General features: G+C 40.3%; 2 protein-coding genes across 29 annotated transcripts in view; one reads left to right on the forward strand and one right to left on the reverse strand.

Annotated features, from left to right (window-relative positions):
- Positions 1–21352, forward strand: part of ZNF521 (zinc finger protein 521) — a 304344-nt gene extending 282992 nt beyond the window's left edge. For all 23 annotated transcript variants that reach the window (XM_083517666.1, XM_083517664.1, XM_083517665.1 and 20 more), the window contains one exon: positions 20511–21352. In XM_083517666.1, coding sequence (XP_083373792.1) covers positions 20511–20540 — 30 coding nt within the window. In that variant the 3' untranslated portion in view covers positions 20541–21352. The remainder of the gene's footprint in view (positions 1–20510) is intronic.
- LOC310713520 (uncharacterized protein) overlaps positions 1–24752 on the reverse strand; it is a 145593-nt gene that overhangs the window by 13200 nt on the left and 107641 nt on the right. For 2 of the 6 annotated variants that reach the window (XM_083517827.1, XM_083517828.1), the window contains exon 5: positions 19632–19779. In XM_083517827.1, coding sequence (XP_083373953.1) covers positions 19632–19779 — 148 coding nt within the window. Of the gene's footprint in view, positions 1–12495; positions 13746–17570; positions 19780–24752 lie in introns of those variants that run through there. The other 4 variants (XR_014529288.1, XR_014529289.1, XM_083517829.1 and 1 more) reach the window with 4 other exon arrangements.

Here is a 24752-nt window from a genome sequence, read left to right on the forward strand (position 1 = left end):
GGGGGGGAAGGGGCCACCCCACTCACTACTGCTTTAAGAAAGCTATAGGGGCCAAAATTGGAGATGGGAGTGGGGGGTGGGGAGAGAAGGGGAGAAGTGGTGTCAATTCAAGATTCTGTTTTATAGCCTCTGAAGAATGAATTAACCTGGGTCAAAATGCAGCAAGACCTCTAACATAAACTCAGTGCACTGTTCTTAAATTTACTGTCTGTGCATCAGAGTAGCTGGAAATGCCCCAGGGGCCAGGTCTGAGCATCCAGGGTCAGTCCCAGATATTTTGCTACCTTGCTTCCCTCAGGAAATAAAAATTCCCAAGCAATCGTAGTCACCCACTGTATGAACCTCATGCACTGCTTTTGGTGTGCCTCGTCACCCTGTGCAAAATTAATGCTCTGTCCTAGAGTGTGCAGATCAACCAGTCAGATCAGAATCTCTTTTCTGAAGCTGTGTAGAAAAATCATCTCATTTCTAAATCGACCCCCCAGCCGCCCCAAAGCAGGGCCTTCAGAGGGAAGGAACAGGACTGACAAGGCACTAGGCTTCAGATCACACAAGTGCTTTGAGATAGAAGAGTGACTTTTCCTCTAACTGTACATCTGGTATAGAATGATCTGGAGGCGAGTTCAACAAACACCATGCCCGGTAAACAAGAACAAAAAGCCAAAAGGGTATGACATGCCTGGATTGTTTCTTGACAGGTGAAATAATATTAAAAAACATTGAATTGCTTAAGATCTAATAATGTTTAAACAGTTAAAAATGGGGCAAATGCAGATACAAATGAAGAAAAATTAAATGAGGACAAATCACTGAGATTTAGCCCAGTTTGGAAGTTCAGCCTTTCAAGACTGTGTGACTTCAGTTGTCAGTTACCAAGGAACTAGATTTACACCATACCTGCAGGAAAATGTTTCTGTATGGGCTAAATGCTGTGTGTTAGTTGATGAATAGGATCCCACTATGAATGGAATCGGATGAAAATGGCATTTTGTGTTTCTTTTTCTTTTTTTAAAATAAATATTTTTATTAGATTTTCCATAAAAAAAACATTTTTACAAAATTATACATCCATTTTTAACTTAAACCCTTTTTTCCAGAACTTCCCTCAGCTTGTCTGATAATTTTCTGTTTATTTTTTATCCTCGTCTCACATTTCCCAATATTATATTGCATTCAAATACTCTTAATCACATCATATTTTTTAAACAATATTTCTAACAGTAATTTCACAGAGCTTCTTGAAAGCCAATGAACGTTATTTGCTCATCACAGAAATTTTTGATATACTCTGTAAATTTCCAGTCCTCAGAGAATCTCTGGTCACGTTGGTTCCTAATTCTCCCTGTCAATCTGTCCATTTCTGCGTATTCCATCAGTTTCATCCTCCATTCTTCTTTCGTGGGCATCTCTTCCTGTTTCCATTTCTGTGCCAGCAAAATTCTGGCTGCTGTTACTGCATACAAAACTAATTTCACATCTTTTTTACTAATTTCATTATCCAGTATTCCCAACAAGAGAGCTTCTGGTTTTTTAACAAAAGTATATTTCAGCATTTTCTTTAACTCATTATAGATCATCTCCCAGAAGCTTTTTACCTTCTTACATTCCCACCACATATGGTAAAATGTTCCTTCTGTCTCCTTACACTTCCAACATTTATTACACACTTTATACATTTTACCCAGTTTTACTGGTGTTATATACTATCTATATAACATCTTCATAACATTTTCCTTAATCGTAGTACAAGCTGTAAACTTTAACCCATCCTTCCATAGTTTAGTCCATTTCTCAAATTCAATATTATATCCGAAATCTCTAGCCCAACTAATCATAACAGATTTAACCTCTTCGTCCACAGTATTCCATTCCAACAATATTTTATACATTTTAGATAAAATTTTCACTTCATTGTTTAAGATTTCTTGTTGAAATCTAGATTCTTTTTCAGAATATCCCCTCTCTAAAACCTCTTTTTTAAACATTTCATTTAACTGAAAATAATGCAGCCAAACCTTAACATATTCTTTTACTTCTTCATATGGTTTCAATTTCCACTTATTTCCTTCCTTTTTTAATAGTTTCTCATACGTTATCCATCTCCCGCTCATATTTATCTTTTTAATACTCATAACCTCTAATGGTGATAACCAATGCGGAATCTTTGGTTCTAATACATTTTTATACCTATTCCAAACTCCAATCAAAGATCCTCTAAAGATGTGGTTCTCAAACCCTTTATGTATTCCTTTTTTTATCATACCATAAATACGCGTGCCAACCAAATCTATTATCATAACATTCTAAATACAATAATTCATTATTTTCTAACTTCATCCATTCTTTCAACCAACAAAGACATGACGCTTCATAATATAACATCAAGTCGGGCAGGGCGAAACCTCCTCTTTCTCTTGCGTCAGTTAATATCTTAAATTTAATTCTTGGTTTCTTGCCCTGCCAAATATATCTTGATAATATTCTTTGCCATTCTTTAAATATTGTCACTCCTTTTATTAATGGTATTGTTTGAAATAAAAATAACATTTTCGGTAGCACATTCATCTTTATTGTTGCAATCCTTCCCCAAAATGAGAATTTCATTCTACCCCACACCTCCAGGTCCTTTTTTATCTTATTCCATACTGGTACATAATTATCGTGAAATAAATCAATACCTCTAGTGGTTAGTGTAATCCCTAAATATTTAACTTTTTTCACCATTTCAATCCCTAATTGTTGCTGCAGTCTTTCAATTACAGTGGTGCCTCGCAAGACGAAAAGAATCCGTTCTGTGATTCTCTTCGTCTAGCGGTTTTTTCGTCTTGCGAAGCAAGCCCATTGAAGGATTAGCGGATTAGTGCTATTAGAGGCTTTTAGTGGCTTATCTGCTGATCGGATCAGCTGATAAGCGGCTTAGCGGCTTAGAAAAAGGGGGGAAGGGGGGAAAACCCAGCAGGAACTCGCAAGACATTGTCGTCTTGCGAAGCAAGCCCATAGGAAATTCGTTTTGCGAAGCACCTCCAAAACGGAAAACTCTTTCGTCTAGCGAGTTTTCCGTCTTGCGAGGCATTCGTCTTGCGGGGCACCACTGTACATCCTGTTCATTGTTTTCCGTAATTATTTTGGTTTTCTTTCTGTTTAACTTAAAGCCGGCATTTTGTGTCTCTGTGTCATTTCCCCTCGCACATGCAGAATCATTTTCTTCTTCCTTGAATTATAACCTATCAGTAGAATTATGTTTTCTGAGGAAAATAATTCTCACCGATTTACTTTGCTGGCTTTACATTTCAAAATAAAGGCTGACTTACTAGGATCAGTACAAAACATTATGAATGCGCAGCCTGCTGTAATTTGTGTGATATATACGTTACTAACAGCAAAAGTTTTGTACAGTCTTGCAAATTTGGCTTTTTTATTATGTTCCCAAAGTGGGTTTGAAGGAATGTACTGTCAGGTCAGCATAAAGTGATGTGCGTTCTGCTACAAACAGCATTGTAACTCACACTATTGCCCTAAAATGGTTTTTAACAGAGCAAATGCTTTGATTTTTTTTAAAAAAAAATGTCTACAAAGTAGTCTTGTCTACAAAGAGATGGCAAACTTTTCAGCTGCTCGGTATATACATATGCAACTGATTTTATGCTTAAAGTCAGTTTTCATTTTGCTCTATTTATGTGGGAAGGTGTAATTTTTTTGAATTTTAACTGCTTTACAATAGCATGAAAAGTAGAATATCACATTCACAAATGAATGTAATGCAGTCTTCTCATACTCAGTACAAACTTGTTTTGTCTAAAATAAGACACTATACAGAGCAGCTTTTAAATGGTTGTGAGTTTTGATCTACTATAAGCTGACCTACTTCCCCTGAATATGTGGCCTAGGGGTGGGCAAGACTTTCCATAATGAGCTGAGAGGGGAGTGTAATGAAATCTGCTACCCCTTTGTACAATATTGTTTAGGATGTTGCCTCATCACTTGCCACAGCGCCATTGAACATAGGCAGCCTTCTCTCTTGCATCCACTGGCCTCCTTCCCTATTTCAAGTCTATGTACAGCTGCTCTCCGGCCTCCCCTCTTTTATCTTACCTGTCCGCATGCAAGACCACTTCCAGTAAGTCATGGCCAAGCCACAGGAAGTAAATAGCACTTTCGTGGACAATAAACAGCTAGAAGGGGCCCATTTTCATCCCTCATAAAAACTAGCACAGGGTTCTGATCCAGACTGGGAGCATATTCCAGACGGGGGCCACCGGACTACTCCCCAGCCTCTCCAGATAAAAATGGCCGGGTTCCACTGACTTGTTTAAACACTAATGTCCCATACAGTTTGGACTTTAGCCTCCAGTCTTTCCCCCACCACCTCCCCACAATCAGTCAGAGCAGTAGAATAAATTTAATCCCTGTTTAGGTTATTATGAAGTAGTACAAAAATGGATTAAATCCAACGGCAGATTTAATTATGTTTGCATTAGGGTGCTAGAGAAGGGGGAAGCGGGATTGCAGGTATACATGGAAGTCAAGCCTTTGATGAGTTTGTAGTCCTGTTAAACTCTGGTAGCTGTTGTCCTTTAAGGCAAGACGTCCCCTCAGTGCTTTTTGCCCAGCAACACCCACCCACACCCTCTGTACATAGTGTAAAATATAACTAGTTTGATCTGAGACAGTCAAGTTGCTAGTGAATCATTTGAATTACCTTGGCAGCATTGCACTAGTTTGTAAGGATTGCAAACATTCAAGTCGGCGTGAGACAAGGGATGGGACTAGTCTTGCTGGTAGGTGATATCACAAGAGTGCTTACTCAAGAACCCTTGCCATGTTTTCCTTTCCCTGGGAAGGAGGATGTTTGGTGAGTTACCTCCCAAGAGAAATGTTGCTGTTTTTCTAAAATGCCACCTATTGCACCTTCTGAGTTTTCTAATGGTACCTTTCCCAACCACATACACCCATTTCCAGAAGGGGTGACCCTGGTGTGTATGAGGAAGAAGTCTCAGTGGGCAGTCTCTCCCATGTGGCCTGGGGCTTCTGACATTACTTTCATGCCATCGGATGACAAATGCTGAAATGCGGCTTTCAGGCTGCAGTCCTATGCACTCTGTACCATAACATTTCTTGATTTTCTTTTCATGTTTTATGATTTCTTTTTTTAAAAAAAATGTTGTAGGCCACCCTGGGTACTGCATTTGCCCCAGAAGGGTGAGGCATAAATGCCTAAATAAATAAATAAAGCTACCCTGCCAAAGCAGTTTGGGATAAAAAGGCAAATGTAGACAAGCATACAAACATGGAACATAGGTATATGCCATTTCACATTTTAGCAAATGTATTGTGCATGCTGACATTTGAGAATGGCTGCTGTACATAATAAATATGCTGGACTCATGAAGTTACAAGCAAATGTTACAGCGGACAGCAAGCAGCACGAACATGTCTGCATTATGGGGAAGGTTAGAATCCAGCACATATTAGGAGCTTCTCTTTGGTACATTCTGTATGGCAAATATGACTTGATAACTGAGCTACAGGTAGTTTTTCAAGAAGCGAAACAGAAATTGCAGCAGCAATAGGAGTTGGCACGTGATGGTGTGACAGCAGAGATCTTGCTGACATGGAGGATCTGTCGTGGAGATGTTTTTGAACTGGGGGAACTTCAAGCATAACACAATCCTGAATCCCATGTTTTATTTCCATGCTGGCAAGAGCAGATTCTGGGCGAAGCTCCTCTCTCTCTCCCGCCTTTTAAGCTCAAGCCTTTGCTGTTGTGCTTTTGTTGTTTATATATTTTGAATGCCAAGGCAGTTTAGCAAAGTTATTAGTTTATACATTTTGCAAAGGTAAAGTAACCATAAGAGCTTTAAATTAGAGTAAGTGCCACTTCACTATGACAGATTCCTTTGAGTACTGATTAGAAAGGAGGCCTCCTGTTGGCTGCCCCTTTATGCGTAGCAGCATTACTGTGTCTGCTTGTTTATAGCTTGCTTTTTCAAATGCTGTAAGCGTGTGGTAGGATGATGAATCGCCTTCTGATAGACAAGATTCTGCCTTTATTCTAGGATCAAGACAATGTTTCACTTTAAAGAGTTGCTTTAATTAGATGGAAGCGTTCCTGCCTCATCTAATGCAGTAGCTTTGATTGCATGTTACATAGGAACATGAGATATATAGTACAGTCGTTCCATCAGAGCTCCACAACACAGATCTGGGGGTTTTTTTTGCAACATGTGGTGGGACAGGTGAAGGGACATATTGCCACACAGACATGGTGCAGCTAGCCTTATACAGAGTTCTTTTCACTCTGAGCCAAGGTTTTCCTTATTCAAAGGTAATTGCAGCAACATGGGATAGAAGAAAGAAACAGGGACAGACATTCAACATCAGTGGGTGGTAATCAGATGGGTTTTACTCAGAATAGACCCATTCAAATTAAGGAGAAGGATTAAGTTAGGTCCATTAATTTCAGGGGGTCTAAAGAGTAGTAGAAAACCACGCAATATTTTGATTTATAAGACAAACAACTAATGGCCACCCTGTTCTCAGCATCTTAAGATGGAAGCGAGTGGGAGAGAGGAACACCTGCCCAAAGGACAAGAGAAGAGGTCACTAATGAATGCATGTGAAACAGGAAGTGCAGAGAAAGAGGTGGAGAAAGGGACTGAGATGACCAGTAGCAAATGAGTTTGGCAGAGCAGAAAATAAATGGAGATGAGCAAGACAACATAGTCAAAAGTTGATTGTCTTAAATAGAAAGCCTAAGATTGTAAAAATGATGAAGTAACTGGAAAATTGTAATGGTGGGGAAAGTTACCTGAAACTGGGAGGAGATGCCATGTGCTTACAAGCACAAGAGCAATTGTATTGATAACAAGAAGAACAGTATAGAACCAAGTCCATTCATACATACAATAATAGAGACATAGGAGACAGAATACAAAATATTGGGTTGGTAACAGAAAAATCAAAGTGAATTTCTGCATGAACTCAATTTCATTGCTCTGTCCTAAAACACAGTCAAAGTATATAAATGAGTTGAGGAACTGTCTGCTTATCCAGTATCCATTTTTGGCAAAGCCTTATTCATGAATTTCCATTTAAATACAATCAGTAAATTTATAGATCTCATCCTTAATAATACAGGTTTTATGTAGCAGACTTCCCAACACTCTCAAGCATGTCTATTGTACCTAAATTTTCAGAATCGCTTTTTAAATAAAAAGTTAAAATAGGTCCAGTTACCTCTACTTATTTGTGAGTATATGAAGATAGTGAACAGGTGTGTAGATAGCAACTTCCACCCCACACATTGTAGGAAAACCAAAAATGCACATTCACAAGCGCCTAAAGAATTGCAACGAACCACAAGAGTCATTTTGTCCAACCCCCTGCAATGCCGGAATATTTTGCCCAATGTGGGGCATGAACTCACAGCCCTGAGATTAAGAGTCTCAAGCTCTACCAACAATTTATTCCCAAACTGAAATTGAATCTATTCTGAATAAAGTGCTGTTTATAAAGCATATAAACAATTTTACCTGGATTTTTCTGTTATCAACACATGATTTCGTATTTGGTTTCCTATGACTCAGTGATTTCACAATACGTGATGGAATTGAATCTACCTTTTTTGTATATTTAATGTGAGTGTATAAACACTCATTAATGTGGGTGTATTTGTAGTCAGCTTTTGAAGCACTTTCATTTCAAGCACATCTCCTCTTTCCACCATTTGTTTTCTTCCATCTTCCCGTTACTTTCCCCTTTAAGCAACTTTCTATTCTAGACAATGCGCCTTTGCGTATGAGGGGAACTAATGCTATTTAAGAAATTTATGGCAATATGCTCTGTAATCAGGCCTTGACTTACAGCACTATACTTTAATATTGTGGGGAGCAATTGTCCTGATCGTCCATAACTGATTAACTCCTGAACTATCAGATCAGTCTGAGTCAGTGGATACTTTATGTAGGAAACTGCATTTCTGCACTATTTCCTTCTATGAAACGATAACATTGTAATAGCAGAGTGCATTGTAAAGCTGGAAACACTATAGATTGTGAACTGCTCTGGTGTTGTAGCAATGAGAGTCTTGGACATTCTGAACATAAGCTTCCATACGCCAGAGATATCAATTATTTTTAGGAGACTGGAACAACTCTCAAGAGGAAGAAAGATGCTGACTGATAACTGTGGAGGGGATATGGTAATAGCGGTTTCCACAAAAAATCAGAAAATTTCCGTGCACAATTTTCTATTACTTTTGCCCCTGGAGCAGTCAGCCACCGTTGAACAGAGTAGCTATAAAACTCCAGTACTCTGCTTTGGTAGCATTTTCCACTCACTTTGCACAAGTGTAAGTGATTACACCAGGGGCAAGGCAGCAGAGAATGAGGACACTACAAGTTTACAGCCAAGATCCACAATAAGGACATAAAATGTTATTGTCTTTTATAACATGTCACAGAAAACTCATTCCAATTTTTCTCTTCTGTGTTTGTGTTTTGGAAGTTTGTGGTTTTTTACAGTGCATCCTGAATTCTTGACCTTCAGGGGGGAAAATGTAAATGTCTCATCATTTGTATTTATAAATAGATGGACCATTGTTTAGAACAGCTTTCTCCAACCTGGTGCCCTCCAAATATTTTGGACGACAACTCCCCTCATTCCTGACTGTTGGCCAAATTGGTTGAGGCTGATTGGAGATATATGGACTGGTTGGTCACAGAGGAATGATGGGAGGAACCAGATGGGGAACCACCAAGGGAAGAAGGCTCAGACCCCAGGGAGTGATGGTGGGACAATGATGAGTGGCCACAGGGAGAAGATGGGGAAGAAGAGGTGTCAGAAGCTGAAGAGGTAACAAGGCTTAGTGAGCTGGTAGAGTCTGTGGCAGAGAGCCGTTCAGAATCAGAGGCAGAAGCAGAAAGCTTGGATGAGAGCAACAAAGAGGCAGAAATGAGTCAGGCTGGTGAAGAGTCATGGGGGTCTCTCCCTCCTGCTGTGACAAGCCCTGCCACAAATCTCGCAGAAGAGACATGAAGTGGGAGAAGCAAAGACAGGCATGGAGGCGCAGTCTCTGATTGCTTGGGGGAAACCCTGGAGAGGAGGAGACTTAGGCAGCTGTGAGGAGGTGGGAGCTTCAGTCTCAGCAACTGCTTCATGGGGGGCAAGACCTACCAGAGATGAGTTGCTGTGCTTGTTAGGCCTGATACTCTGCCAAGTCTGTGCTAATCGTGTTTCTGCTGTTAAAGAGTTAACTCCAACTTGCACAGTATGGTTCACTGCTGGCTTGCTTCTGACAATATCCATCACTTGGGAATGTCAGAAGCCTGACCAGACAGATTTGCCTTCTGCAGCCTCATAATTATTTCCAACCAATTATTTCATAGTGTCTGTGACATTATGAAACCACTTTCTCCGCAGGAGCACAATGAGAGGGTTCTCTCTTCCTTTCATTGTCTTGGCTCACTTGCTTCTACTGCTCAGAGATGGCAGAGATATCAGTACAGAGGAACTGATGGGAGGAAATGAAGGGCTGGGTAATTTGCAAGAAATCCAAGGTCTAATGGATGATGGGTAGGTGGAATTTAACAGGAGGGTGTATGTAAGGCATAGTAGGATGAATGCAACAATCCAGCTGTCCTGTTGACTGTAATTGAAAATTACAGAAGATATAACAGGAGACGCTAGCAATGGCTTAGTTAAGAGAATGTGCTGATCCTGTTAGCTAGATGTTATCCTTTCTTTAAATGGAAAAAAATGAAAGTTTGGTGAATTGAATTCTTAGAAATTAACTATTTATTGCCACATAGAGAGGCACAAAGCTTGTTAAGTAGATACAAATAACTTTATAGCTGGCTTAGTTTTAAAAACATCTGCGTGATTATCAATTTAAGCTGCCATTATTTGCTGCTAATTACTAAACAGAGCTGTTAAATATTTAGTAGTAATTTGTTTAATTGGCTTTGACCTATAAAGAAGTAGTATGCGCATACCATGGGTTGTGTTCCCCGAGTCAGAACTGAGCAAGCAGGGAATGCATATTCCGTAAAAGAGAAACACCTTACAGCTTGTCAGGTTCCTTTGCTTTTTCATTCTTTCCCTGCTATAGATTGATTTGTCTTGAACGTATCTACAATTAAGGCACGAAGAAGGAGCACAGTGCATGGATATAAAATGAGAGAGGTCGTACTTAAGCTTGTTTACAGATGTTCTAGTTTAAAAAGCACCAGCATGATAAATTAAACATTACAAGGCCAAAAAAAATTGAAGCAGAGAAACAACTGGCACATGAACACATCTGTCCATAATGCACTGACTTAATCCCTGAATATTTGATTAGATGGTCTCGCCTATTGAAGCCTTCTGTCTCTTGTTGCTCTCCTGTACTGGAACTGCTGTGGCATAGAAATGTGGTGATATCCTCCTCTGGCTTCTGTTTTCTTTCCAAACTGGCCGGGCTTAACATAGGCATTTTGTGCCTAACAAAAGCAACATGTGTGCAAGAAGTTTGAGCAAGAGGGCACTGCCTAGCTTGCCAGCTTCCCACTTCTTAATTTTACCAAGGCTGTGCTCTATCAAGGTTAGAAAGTGTCCTGTGCCCATCAGAGCCCTGACTCATTTTAGGATAAAACTTCCCATGTGGACCCAGTTCAGACATCACAGTCCAACCATGCCTTGTTGTCTGAACTGGACAAGCTGTATGATTTCCCACAAATCGTAAGCCTTGGTCAGGCATTAGTTTCCACTTGATTTGGGTTAGGTTCCCTGGAAAGAGACAACAGTTCTGTATATGTTAGCCATGCTCTGCTATCACACTCAGTGTTCCAGCACATGTAGATGGCCTATGCACATTTATCAGGCTTTCCCATCTCGAGACCTTCCCCAGCTTGTGGACAGCCTGGGGCTGCATATTGTTCAGCATGGGTGAGTCACCCTCCCGCCTGTCTCTGCCTTGGTTGGGCAGAGTGGCATGTAAATTGCACCTCTTCCATACACTTTGAAGACTGAAGGGAGTGTGATTGTGATGGGGAAGAAGGCACACAGGTCCACCTCAATGAATACAAGAGGTTCTTTGCTTCAGACTGCAACCTTCAACTTCTGAAGAGCGACAGACACAGCAGAGTGGGGACAGAGCTTAGCACAGCCATCTCCATGTACAGTGGTACCTCTGGTTATGTACTTAATTCGTTCTGGAGGTTCGTTCTTAACCTGAAGCTGTTCTTAACCTGAAGCACCACTTTAACTAATGGGGCCTCCTGCTGCTGCTGCCGCACCGCCGGAGCACGATTTCTGTTCTCATCCTGAAGCAAAGTTCTTAACCCGAGGTACTATTTATGGGTTAGCGGAGTCTGTAACCTGAAACGTATGTAACCTGAAACATATGTAACCTGAGGTACCACTGTAATGTGTAGCCTTTACACATGAGCAGCATCCCCCAATAGGGCTAATGCAGCCAGTATATCACACACAAGTGAATAAATCCAAGGCTGGGCCTATACAGTTAGCAGAATATTGAGAGAGTTGAATGGACTCTGCTACTGCCAATGTGGGAACTTTTGAAAGTTCACCTATGTTTTAAAAACTATAGAAAATCCTGCTGTTTTTGTTCTTTTAATCAGAAAGAGAGTTTCTAACCCAGCCTTTTCCTGCTGTGTTGATTTTACTGTTTGCAGGAAATTTTTAATGGAGGGAAGCTTTCAAAAATGATGTCTTCAACTCTTGTCTTGAAGCAGTGCAGTCCACCTGACTGCCTCATTCAGCTGTATGAATAGATCGGACTTGAGACCTAGGCATAAATGATTGTATATGCCAGAGCTCAAGTATAGCTCTGGTACTCTTGAGTGGCAAATTCTTTGCTTTCACAATGCTGCTGTTGTCCACTTACCCTCTCTTTGCTCCCTTGCTGGGAATTGGGAAGGCAGGTAGGCATGGCAACATCAGAGCAAAAAAGCTCCTACTCACTGCAGGAGCTCCTCCCTTACACAGAAGTATTAAAGGTACCAAAACTATGTTCAGTCCAAACCCACTTGCAGGTCTTTAAATATGTAATGGTGTTGATTTTTATCACAGCTGACACAGTCTTTTGCTAGTGACAGAGTCTAGTTTGGGATGAGTGAACCAAAAGCACTCCTTTCCTTCCAGTTACGAATACTGAAAAGAGATTAGTAAAGATCAATTAATTTTGAACATTCCACTTAATTATTCTCCAAAAAATAAATCTGAAAGATAGAGGAAGAAAAAGTTGGTTTCTGCCCTCATTTTCTTTCCGTTTCTCGCCTTGACTTTTGCTATGCTCTCTCACCTTTCTCCGTGATAGTGATATAGTGCTGTCCAGAGAGTCTTGTGTAGAACGGTGTTAAATGCCAAAAGAAAATTCAGCCGTTTCTTTTCAGGTTCATTGTAAACTCGGGGTGGGGAGGAGAGAGAAATCTCTGTTCCAATCCAAAAACATAAAAGTGCAGAGTTTCTTTTACAGAGAAAAAACATACAAATAAATGGAAGGCATTGCCCACAGAATGCAACAGCATTTCATGCTCTGGCATTAAACTGCTCTACTTTATAAGGCTATGTTTCCACTAGATCATTTAGCAATGTAGATTGACGCCTTGACACGCTGTAGTTCCATGACTGAAAAATTTGTCTTATATAGATTAAAGCACTATACTGACCCCTTTTACGTCGTAACTTCTATCTCACAAATCTAAATATCTCACTGGCACTCCTTAGACCCAAGATCCTCTTCTCCAAATATTTGTTTAATTCTACCTATGCCCCACTGATCTTATGAGGAACTCAGAGAGGCTTACCTAAGGTTCTCAGGTAATCTCATATCCAGGCACCTTGGAGGAGCAACCCAACTTTTATTCAAACAGTTTTGTGATATGATATATAATGGCCATTCATAACCAATATTCTTCCCCTCCCCCCGGTTTTGTAAAGTTGTCTTATGCGGCAGTCTTGAAGTTGGCATTCAGCTGACTGACAAGCTTTAGGGAGCAGCATACGTACTACTTGGCTGATGGAGTCAGAGGGTCATTGGTAGAATGGCACTTACACTGCCCAGGACACGGTATGCCCACAGAAAGCTCCATGTGTGTAGATGCCCTGCCAGCAATGTGCCACCACTGGTGGGAGCTGAAATGAGGTGTTTCTGGGGCATTTGAGGTGAGGCCATGATTTCACAGGATCCTAAGCCCCCATTACCACCCCAAGCAGGTCCCAAAACCTAGTGTCAGCTTTGTAGAGCTTTTTAGCCAAGGCGAACTTATCTATCACTCTTCTCCATCTAGCTGATATTCACCATGGAAGGTGAGCATTTCCCATTTGCTTCTCTTCTGTTTTTATTTTATTTTTCACTTTTTCAGGTCACTCTATAATATACATTCCCAGGGTAGCTAACACAGTAAAAAAAAATTAAAAGCTACAACAATAAAATGGATTTATTCAATAAAATGTGATGAAGCGCTAAAACAACCTGAAGTTAAAATCAGGAACAGGGAAGAGAATAAAACATCAGTGCTAAAAATAGATTTAAGAGCTAACAGCAGGCATTAAAAGATTTAAAAGTCCTGGGAAAATAAAAATACATCTGCCTGGCACCAAAAATACATTAGAATAGACACCAGGTGAACCCTTCTGATGAGTACTTCCTCAGGCAGGGTGCCGCCACTGAAGAGGCCCTTTCAACAACAGAAGCTTTGCCCCTTGCTTGATGGATCGCCCAACAGAAGGCATCGGCTGATGTTCTCAAGGTGTAGGTAGATGCATGTGAAAAGAAGCAGTCATAGAATATAATAATAATAATAATAATAATAATAATAATAATAATAATAATAATAATAATTTATTTGTACCCCGCCCATCTAGCTGGGTTTCCCCAGCCACTCTGGGCAGCTTCCAACAAAGATTAAAAATATATTAAAATGTCACACATTAAAAACTTCCCTAACCAGGAATCGTAGAGTTGGAAGGGACCACGAGGGCCATCTGGTCCTGCAATAGGGGACCAGATGCAATGCAGGAATCTTTAGCCCAATGTGGGGCTAGAATCCATGACCCTGAGATTAAGAGTGTCATGCTCTACCGGCTGAGCCCTTCACGTACACGGTTGCAAGCCATGAGGAGACTTGAAGGTCAGACACTTTGTATTGGGCCCAGAAATGGTCAGGAAGCCAGATAAAAGCACTCACATAGCCAGTTCCAGTTAGCATATTCTGAACCAACTGAGCTTTTTCAAAGGGAGCTGCATGTTACCAGGTCATGGGTAACTGAATTCCTCTCTGACTGTGGTTTTTTTTTACTCATTTGCCTTCACTATTGAGTTTTGCCCCTCTCCTTTAGTCATTTATTGTTTAACCAAAATAAAAATTGAAATCTTCCCCGCCCCCTTGCTTGGTGCATCTCCTTTTTTGTGTTCTTGAACATTTCTTTGTCCAGTTTTATCATTGATCCTGAAAGCTAGGATTGGAAGTTCTGGGAATTTTATTGAAATTAAACCACCTGCTTGGCATTAGGGCTTGTAATTGGGGTATGCTGGCTTTGCCCATTTTTACTTCATCTCTATCTCTCCCACCACTGCCAAGTATCCTGCCATTTTCCGAGGACAAACTGAAAGCTAGCAGTAAGAGGTTTGGAAGAAGGGAGCAATAGATTGGGGGGGGGGAGGGGAGAGAAGCAGAAAACCTTGATTAGAAAGTATAATTTAATAGAATGTGTATTGAACCAAATGTATTGATTAATGTGGAGGATATAGTACTTATATTGATTCAAACTAGAGATTTAGTACTAAAAGCTATAAGCCAAAAAGCTGTTGCAGATTGCTACAAAAGTCAGTTTAATGCTGTCCTTGAGAATGCCTTCACAAAGAAATTCTTCTAATGTTTGAGGAGTAGGTAGAATGCTGTATATGTCAGTTTGATCCCGGAGGGTTTTATTTTGTACTCTAATAGCTGTTACGAGCCTACATTATATCCAAGGAGTAATTTTCCTTAGGGTTGCCTGGCTCGCTTTGTGTCAATATTCTAGCATTTTAAGTCACGTACAGTATATGCTTCTGGGAACAGCGCAGGAGCCAGCCAGACTCATAATGGTCTGCATTCATTAATAAAGGCAGAAGCTTCTGTCCCTCCATTGCCCACTACAGGGATGCCTCCCTGGTCTTTTGGGACCTGTACAGACACATTTAAAGAAAGCTTTATTTTGAGTGGGCAGGAGATGAAATGCAGGACTTGGAGGCATTTCCTAAGTCAGCTATATGCCCGAGCACAGAGGTGACCTTAATGGGTCAGAGAAGAATGCAGGTCAAAAGACTTATTATCCAGCCTGTTGGAAACCAATTGCTTTTGGTGTGCATGTGTGTGTGTGTGTGTGTGTGTGTGTGTGTGTTTTTAAAAAAGTGGTGCTTAAAGGTTAGTAATGTAGAAATCTGTTTTACAACCTGAAACTGTATTGGAATGCCGTGGGCTTACAGAAAAGGGGGAGAAAGCAGGAACGGGGCTTAGTTTTTAAATGTAGATTTCCCATCAATTTTAAAATGTTAGTATACCATAATTAGTTAATCAGTGATGATTGATTACTGGTGCTCACTTTCTTGAATTAAGGAAAGAGAAAAGCATGCTGCTGTGATTCTGACACCATCTGTTGAACAATAATGTCCCCATTTAATCTTTCTATTTCTTTATTTGTAATCTGCTTTTCAGAAACAATTGCATTCATTTCATTCAGCTTCGAAATGTCTCATTTAAATTGAATGCAACAGCACTTCACGTTTGGGATTCTAATGGGGTATTGGAATAAGGGGGAGTTTTTTCATGGTAGATTTTTTCCCCTAGCACTCTGTTTCTCTTTCTCAGATTGCTTTCTGTAAGAATTTAGTTCAGGTAAATACAACAGGGTGGAGAGGAGACTTCAAACAGTTGCTGGGGGAAAAACCCTGCTTTTTCACTGTTGCAGTGAAAGCTGTGGAACTCAGCGACAAAACACAAGACCGTTTCCCAAGTTCACTGAAATGGACACAGCCCAAGTGTTTGAAGCACCAAGCTGCCAATTGTGGATTTAACATCAGTTTCTGAAACCTAAAAGGGTTGAATAGATTATCATATGAATGTTAAGTTCCACTGATATCACAGAGCAAGTGCCCATGGAAAGTTAGTATTTTAGAATCTGTGGCATGTGACATATGCTGACATCACATTGTTCCGTGGAATGCAAGGATCCTTGAACTCTATGGCTTCATTTTTGTTGTTAGGAAATAATTAAAAGCAAAAACAAAACCCTAACTTTCTATTACTGTATTTTTGTCATTGCACCTCAATTTCTGCATACAGCATGCTTTTGCAAAGCAAGATGACGTGTGTGTGTTTGTGTGACAAAAGACAAAGCACAAAAGACATCAATTCCGATCCTGGAAAAGAATATAAATTCTAATCCAGTTTTCTTCTTCAAACTGACAAAATCTACAAAAAAGCTGAAAGAGCTCCCAGTATCAAACTTTCTCAGCAATATACAACACAGATATATAAATACTGAGGTAATAGGATTGAGATTTCAAAAATTTGCTGAATTTTATATCTTATTTAGATGAGAATTTTTGCTTTGCCCTTTTAATGCACACGCATCACTCAGGGTGCCTTAGAGTGGCAACATAGGCAATAATAATAGAGTGGCAATATGGGAAGGAGAATGAACTCGGGGAAATTACTTAGTACTGCATGCTTTCCAGAAGATCAATTTTAAAAAACATCTGCCTCAAATATACTGTATGTCCTGTAAAGGGCAAATTCCATTCTCAGAGTTACACAGAAGCTCTTAACTCTAATATTGGTTCTCCCTGTGCACTGAAAACTCCCATGTTCATGTCAACAGGAGCTCCATCTTTCGATTTCCCCACTTGTGTTAGCTCCTATTGTCATGGAAGTGGGAGTCCAGAGCACATGGAAAGAGGAGGATATCAAAGCTCAGATCTGCTGGGTGGATAATAGAGGAAAATTTTGTCCTAAATTTTTAAACACAACCTTCTTTATATAAAAAAACACCCTTAAACCAAAACCTCCAGCAGTTCATAACTGGGATTAATGGTTGCAATTTTCAGTCGCTTATACATGGTGTCTTCAGTAGACAACTTTTTTGTTTTTTTGTTTTGTTTATGGCAGAATATAATGTAGCTCTCTGTGGGATTAAAGAATTTTTCTCCTTCCCTTACCTCTTTCCTCCCATCTTTCACCTTTTTGTCTCATAAATGTTATATCTGCACTATACTCAAAAACAGCCTTTCTCCCTAGGCAGGTATTTCTTTCTAGTCCATTGATGCTCTAAAGAAATGCAAAGAGGTTGCACATCCTTGTAGTCTCAAGTATTTAGGGAGGCTGCTCAAGGTACAGGTTTGTGTCTTTGCTTAATTAGCAATTTTTCTCGCTGCTGCTTCTCTCTGAGTTTCTGTCTCCATGTTCTCTTGAGAATCTTGTTGTGCAGCAGGCCATATTGGCTATGGAGCACCACAGCAGGGCTCAGCAGAGAGTAATCCCATGGTTTCTTTTATATCTTCCACATTAATGCCTCCATGCTCTTTTTTTTAAATGAAAAATAATTGTGATTTGGAACATCGGAGGGTGCCTTATAATGGGCCATAGACCCATTTTGCTCAATATTGTCTACACTGACTGGCAGTAGACCTCCAGGATTTCAGACAGGGGGTGTGCCCAGCCTGACTCGGAGGTGCCAGGGATTGAGTTTGTGCATGCAGAGCAGATGATCTACCCCTATGCCACACCCCCTTCCCCTTTTGAGTGCTGATCAGACATCCAGTCCAATGCCCTGCAATGCAGGAATCTCAACTAAAGCATCATGGCCATCCAACCTCTGCTTAAAAACCTTCAAGGAAGGAAAGTTCACTACCTCTCATGGTAGTATGTTCCACTGTTGAACAGCTCTTAACCATCAGAAATTTCTTCCTGATGTTTATTGGGAATCTCCTTTCTTGTGGTCTACTAAGATCCCTAGATCCTGTTCACATATATTACTGTTAAGCCAGGGGCCCAACATCTTATATTTGTGCAGCAGGTTCCTCTTGCCTAAGTGTCCCTATTGAAATTCATTTTGTTAGTTTGGGCCTAGATCTCCAAGCTGTTAAGGTCATATTGAATACTGATTCCATCTTCTGTGGCATTGGCTGCCACTCCCAGTTTGGTGCCACTTGCAAATTGCATGAGCATCCCCTCAATTCCTGCATCCAAGTTATTTATAAAAGCACTGAACATTAAGGGGCCCTGGACAGAACCCAGCAGTTCTGTCACTTTGTTCCAGGATGACGAGGAAGCATGCCCATAAGGCTTTGTTTCCAGACCCTTGATCACCTTGATCACCCTCCTCTGTACATGTTCCTGCTTGTTAATATACTTTTGAAGGGTACATAAACCTACATTATGGTGAGACTCTTGCTGCTCAGTTTTGCCATCAATGCAATGCAACAAACAAAGTCTGCCCCGTTGCTTGGGCAGTACATTCCCATCACCTCATTCTATCCCATTCAGAATGAGGGCAATCCAAGGAAGTTATTTACCGACATTAACATTGTCAAGTAGTGAAATCTGATGGGCCTCACGGTGCCATGACCTGTGATTCCCGATTGGCCAGGATCATACAGTGAAAAAGAAAAAAGGCCTAAATATACACCGAAGAGGCAATATAAGGGGTCTGGGAACAGGTAGGCGGGTGGTGGGGAAATAAGCCTAATGCAGGGGCAGGTTTCAGGTTTTTGTTCAATTTTGCATCCCTCAAAAATCCAGTTTTACCTAGAACATGTTCAAGCATGAAAATTCATTCAGTACAGCATTATACATTTATGCTTCAGAGAAAATTCTACTAAAGTATTTCAGATTCTGAACATGGTTGTTCCTCACATTGCCTTTAAGAAGATTATAACTTGATTGTTTGAGTCATCTGGACCTACCTGCCTCGTAGGGAGCACCGAACGATGTAAGGTGTGAGCAGATTAATAGGATATCATCAGGCATATGGAAACACATACTCTGGTGTTGTCTTGGTCACGTGGATTTGAACACATTTCAGACATTACCGTAATGAGCACATTTCTGTCACACTAAATCAGGAAAACTAAATCTTAGTTATATTCAGTTTAAAGACAGGCGTTATTGGTCATAATAGCCACTATTTGCAGATCTTATCTGTCATTGTTTTACAGCATTTTGATACATGTCGACTGATGTGGGAAATGCTATGCATGAAATCAAATGGTCTTGGGTTTGCTTTTCTGATTTTTAACCTTTTAGATTGTTAGTCAGCAGGCAGAACCCTTGTTGAGGTATTACAGCGACTAGTACACTGTGCAACTCAGTCCTAAACATGGGTGAAATTCAGCCTTATGATACATTGGGTATATGCAACATGGGGAATAAAATCCACTCTCACAGTAAAACTATCCTCCCCACCTGCTGCACACATACACCCTAAATCTATTCTGGGGGTTACCCCAACCCTCTAGAGCAAGTTGAGGGAGGAGTGGGTGAGAAATCCTATTGTGCAAGCAGGCCACTTTCCACACACTGAAGGCCCACCTTCAATTCCCATACAGTTACTCCCATAAAGTTCAGTGGGATTTATTCCCTACTAAGTACCTGTAGGATGCTTGGGTGTAGCGTTCGGTGGTGTCACAAATATTGAGTCATATAGGAATAAGTTCTGTCTTCCTTCAAGATTCTTCTCAAACTTTCGATTTGTCCTTAGACTCACTTGCCACGTACTACTGGCCTCTTGAAAAGATACCTAGGGAGACATCCACACAAAGAACTATTATACTGAGATTTGTCCTAGGCTCAGCTGCAACATACCAGTGGCCTTCTGAAAAGATACTTATGAAGATATTAACACAAAACAGCTAGCATACTAAAATTTGCCACCAGCGGATGGATCTGTAAGCATTCTCACAAAAGGAAGGCCCATGCCACATTCACTGGCAATCACCCCCAGATGTTTGCATGGTCTGTTGGTGTTTTCTGCATTATAGGCCCAAACCAACATATTCACAAATGGCCATTTGGCAAGTACTGTCTTGGACTTTGACCTAATGTACTTTGAAGTGCATAAAATGAAGATTATAGAAATGATTCCAGTGTGCAATACAGGGGTACCTCGGGTTACATACACTTCAGGTTACAGACTCTGCTAACCCAGAAATAGTACCTCAGGTTAAGAACTTTGCTTCAGGATGAGAACAAGAATCGCCCTCCGGAATAAGATCCACATGTGATGTGGCGGCAGCGGGAGGCCCCATTAGCTAAAGTGGTGCTTCAGGTTAAGAACAGTTTCAGGTTAAGAATGGACCTCCGGAACGAATTAAGTACTTAACCCGAGGTACCACTGTACAAAGCAACATCAAAGTGTGTATAATAGGCCACTTAACACAGTGACGTGCATTGCAGCCATATGTTCTTTTTGCGCCCGTGCTTTGTTTCCTTGGCTGTACAATAACCACATATCTCCTTTTTTTCTTGCAGAATCATACAATGACCCAACATAGCAGTTAGTGCAAGGCCCAGTTCTTCAGGAACCGATTCTTTGCAGGACAAGAAATAAAAGGGAACATGTTTAACTCTTTGCACGAGACTTTCATTGTTAATGTATATTATTCAGAAACATTGTATTGTACCATAAAACTTGTATTATCAAAACTGTTGGATGTTCATGTGTTTGAACTTTTGAGCACCGGAGAGACTTCTTGTATATAAAGTGTTGCACATGTATTATGTTGTCTGATACTAAAATGGTCTTATAAAGACAAGTGGACTTGGGCCCTATTCAAGCAGGATTAAAAGAAGAATAACGTATAAAGGGAAAAAAGGCTTAAGACAAATGTTATTTTCAAGGAAGAAACAGGAGAAAAAAACTAATACATTAAAACCCTATTTGGCTTTCCTTTCATTCCAGCTTATGTCTACAATTTCTCTTTTGGTATACAAGCAAATGAATTCAAGAGTATTTTTATTGTTGAAGATACTTGCAAAAGTAAAAATAAATAAAAACGAACCGATTCTCTCCAAACTGACCCCCCCAGCTGAATATGGCCTGTATATATATTTGTAAGCCTTGCGATATGACAGATAGCATTACCATATATGCAATAGTTGTTATGTAGATTGTCAAAGAAACTTTTTTCCCCCCTGGATACCATTTGAAGCTTTTGAGTGTTCAAGACTTTTCCTTAATGACGTCACATGGCCAAATTTTTGAATCAGTTGAACTAACATGTATGTTACTGTTATTAATGTTTACTCTGCGGTCTGAACCTGGAGATTACTGGAATGGTTTTCCAAGAGGAAATAAATTCAGTTTACCATTACATTACAGCGTGGCTGTGCTTTTTGTCCCAGATACAAACCTGCTCTCCTTTTGCAACTTAATTTTGACTCGTAAATAAACAAATTATTTTCCCCTTCACATCACACAGGATCCCAGAAATCAGGCTCTTACTGCATCTCAAGCTCTAGTTTAAATTTGTTATTGTTTAAGACGTATATTTCTTTAGAAAAATACCAGGATTGTCGTGGTAAGTGATCTGAATCCAGAGCTTGCAAATGTCAATCTCCTAAACCAGGGGTGGAGAACCTGTGGCCCTCTAGATATTGTTGGGAGTTGGTGGCTTGGGCTGATGGCAGCCCAACATGGACAATGGGATGATGGGAGTTGTAGTCCAACAACATCGGCATTACTCATTCCTGTCCTGAACTTTGTGACTGCCATTTGTCCAGTTTTTTAAAAAGTCTGGGTGTTTCTGTTTTACAGTGCAGTCCTAATGTGTTTACTTAGAAGAATTAAATTTCACTGAGGTCAGTGCATTTATTCGCCAGTAAGGATGGAAGAATCTGTCAAGTTCAGTTCTCTCAGTTGCTCATTCTCCAATCTTAAATTCGGTTTTCCATATTTTGCAGAAATAAAAAAACCAACCCACTTTTTTAATCCTCATCCACACTTTAGGACAAAGTTCACCTAATAAACAGTTTTATAAACAGTATCTACTTTTTGCAAGCAAATTTTCCTATTATAATGCATTTTTGTGTAAGTTTAATTAAGACCATCATTTTCACGCATACTTTCCTCTGATATATATATATGCATTTTTGCAAACATTGGTTGGAGACCTGCATTGCAAAGTGCACATACTATTTTGGAAAGTGAGAGTTTGATAGATCTGGCTTTAACGGCATACTGAGTCGAATGTCTCCCCCATCCCTCCTGCCCAACAAGTATGCTTAGGATTGTAGCCTTTGCTTCCCCTTTCTCTCCTTTCAGTATTTCATGTTTCTATTTCAGCCTCAGACACTGTTGGAAGCTCGTGCGCTTAAATGATTATCTTATGAAGGGAGCGGTAGCCAGTTCTCCCCCCCCCCCTCAAACAGAGGTGGCAACCCTGTTAAATTCCAGCCACAGCATTGACATGGACTCCTCTACCCTCCAGTCCCTTGTCCTCACTGCTGACAGAGATGGCAGTAGAGGACGTGGCCAGAGAGAGCGCTTCAGTGAGCACTCCAGCCTTACATTTCCTGTGGGGGATTGTTCAAAGCCAGCCGAGAAGTGTTGCCGAAAACTGCATTAACCTGTTTGTCCCAAGTATGTGTAAAGGAAGGATGTACCATCAGGGTTTTGCTGTTGCTGCTGGTCCTCAGATATGCTACTATGAATGTTCACCCCAAATCTATTCTCTGCATTTGTTGCACAGTGTTTCTGGAATCCTTATGCAGTGGTTAGAGCTACACAATGTGATACCACAAAGAGTTGCTGGCCTTTTCCTGTCAGGGTAGATTTTAAGTGTGATTTCCAGTTTGCTGAGTGTCACATTCTGAATCTCCACAGATGGGAGGGCTGGAAACAAAGTTTTCAAAATGCTTCTGCTTGCCAGAGATTTCAAGGAAAAAATGTGCCATGTTTCTTTCTCCAGCCTTGAGAATTTTAGGCATACGTTTGCCAAGAACACAAAAAAAAAGAATATGGGATTTAAAAAAGTAGTCTAAGAAAATCTCATTTGTGCTGACAAAAGGATAAACATGGGCAACTGTGCATACACTGCAAGTACAATGCCAGCTTCTATTTATAATAACTCAGACACCCATTCCGCTTTCATTTCCATTAATATGTTACTCAACTCTGCCAAATTGGATCTGATTATGTCTTCTTTCTTCATGGCAGATACCTTTTGCAAAAGTGCAGGCATTTATTTCAGCCTTCATGTGTGAAAGCGGGACATATTGGTTAAAACTGTAAATAGCATGTTTTTCGTCAAGTTCAAGTATGTTAGAAATATTACACCCCACTGTGTTTGTGCCACTGAGTTGAGACAGATGGTAGCTGGGAAAGATGCAATCTTATAATCAAAAGCTAAAATATGTCAAAAATATGTTAGCAAGCAAAACATAGCATATTACTTGCTTCTTATGTCATGACAGCTTGCAAAACACGCAAGGTTGTTGAATTTCTAGTTATGTAAATACAGTAACACAGTAAACACAGCAACAGCCAATGTGATGGTAGCTTTGTGCATCGATTAGTCCTGCCTTTCAGGGCTAGGGAATAGAAGTCTTCTGGTCACATTCAACTCCTGGTTTGAAGAGCGAGTCACTCATATCAAATGCCTGAATCCATTTACCTTTCTCATTAGTTCCTGGTTTCTCGGTGATACCCTAAAAAACTGTTTAAAGAGATTATGAAAGACATTCAACCTTCCCAATGAGGATTGAGTCTTCCATGGGGGCTTATCAGAGCATTTAGCAAACAGAACAAGATTGGGGTATCAGTTTGCAGAACCAGGAGGTGGGGAGGAGGGAGAAATACAGAGACTCCGTATAAATGTGCTTAGTCTCTGGCATGCTAGCTTCCCCAGTGGGCCACTGAAGCTAAAATGAGCCACCCTAATGAGAAGGGGGAAAGTAAAATTGTGCCAGCATCAAGGAGACCAGGGGGAGGGGAAGAACAGGAGACATACATGCTGGATGCAAAGCAGGCCACGAGAATGCCTGTTACTTGGCATAAAGAGTGGAAAGGCTAAGCAGAAGTCACTGCTCACAGGCTGTACTATTCAACCAGATTGCTAATTAAGCTTGTGAAGATAGGAGGAGCGAATAAGGTGGACTTTGTTGGGGTGCCCTCTGGTCCCCATAGTGGCTTAGCTGCTGCATAAGCCCCTTAAGGGAATTTACAAGGAGTTAACTCTCAGTTTTTCCAAACCATAGGCCCAGACACAAGCTAGGTGCATAGGAAGTTGTGTTATACTGAGTCAGACCATCTAGTTTAGTTTGGTAGTTAGGTAGTTAGTTAATAATATAATAATATATCCCACCCATCTGGCTGAGTTGCCCCAGCTATTCTGGGCAGCTTCTAACACATATAAAAACATAATAAAGCATCAAACGTTAATAGTAACAATCTGATCCAATAAAAAACGTCAAACTAACTTTAAAATAAACAACCTATATCAAATAAAGCTACATTCAATCATCTATTAGAATCTAATAGTAATAGTTTGCACCAAGGAGGAGGAGCCTTTGGTCTTTCAAATTTCAGTGGGGCCATTCAAGCCTCACCTTACAATATTCTCCTTTATATACCTGCCAACACTAAGATTTCACTTCATGCCTCTGACAAAATGGGCCACAAAAGTAAAACAAAAAACAAAAAAACCCCCACAAAACTTGTGTCATAAATTTTTTTTTTAGTATTTTAGGTACCACACAATTGTTGACCATTTC

The sequence above is a fragment of the Podarcis liolepis genome (genome assembly GCF_965112155.1).
Source record: "Podarcis liolepis genome assembly, chromosome: 8".
NCBI classification, from domain to species: domain Eukaryota; kingdom Metazoa; phylum Chordata; class Lepidosauria; order Squamata; family Lacertidae; genus Podarcis; species Podarcis liolepis.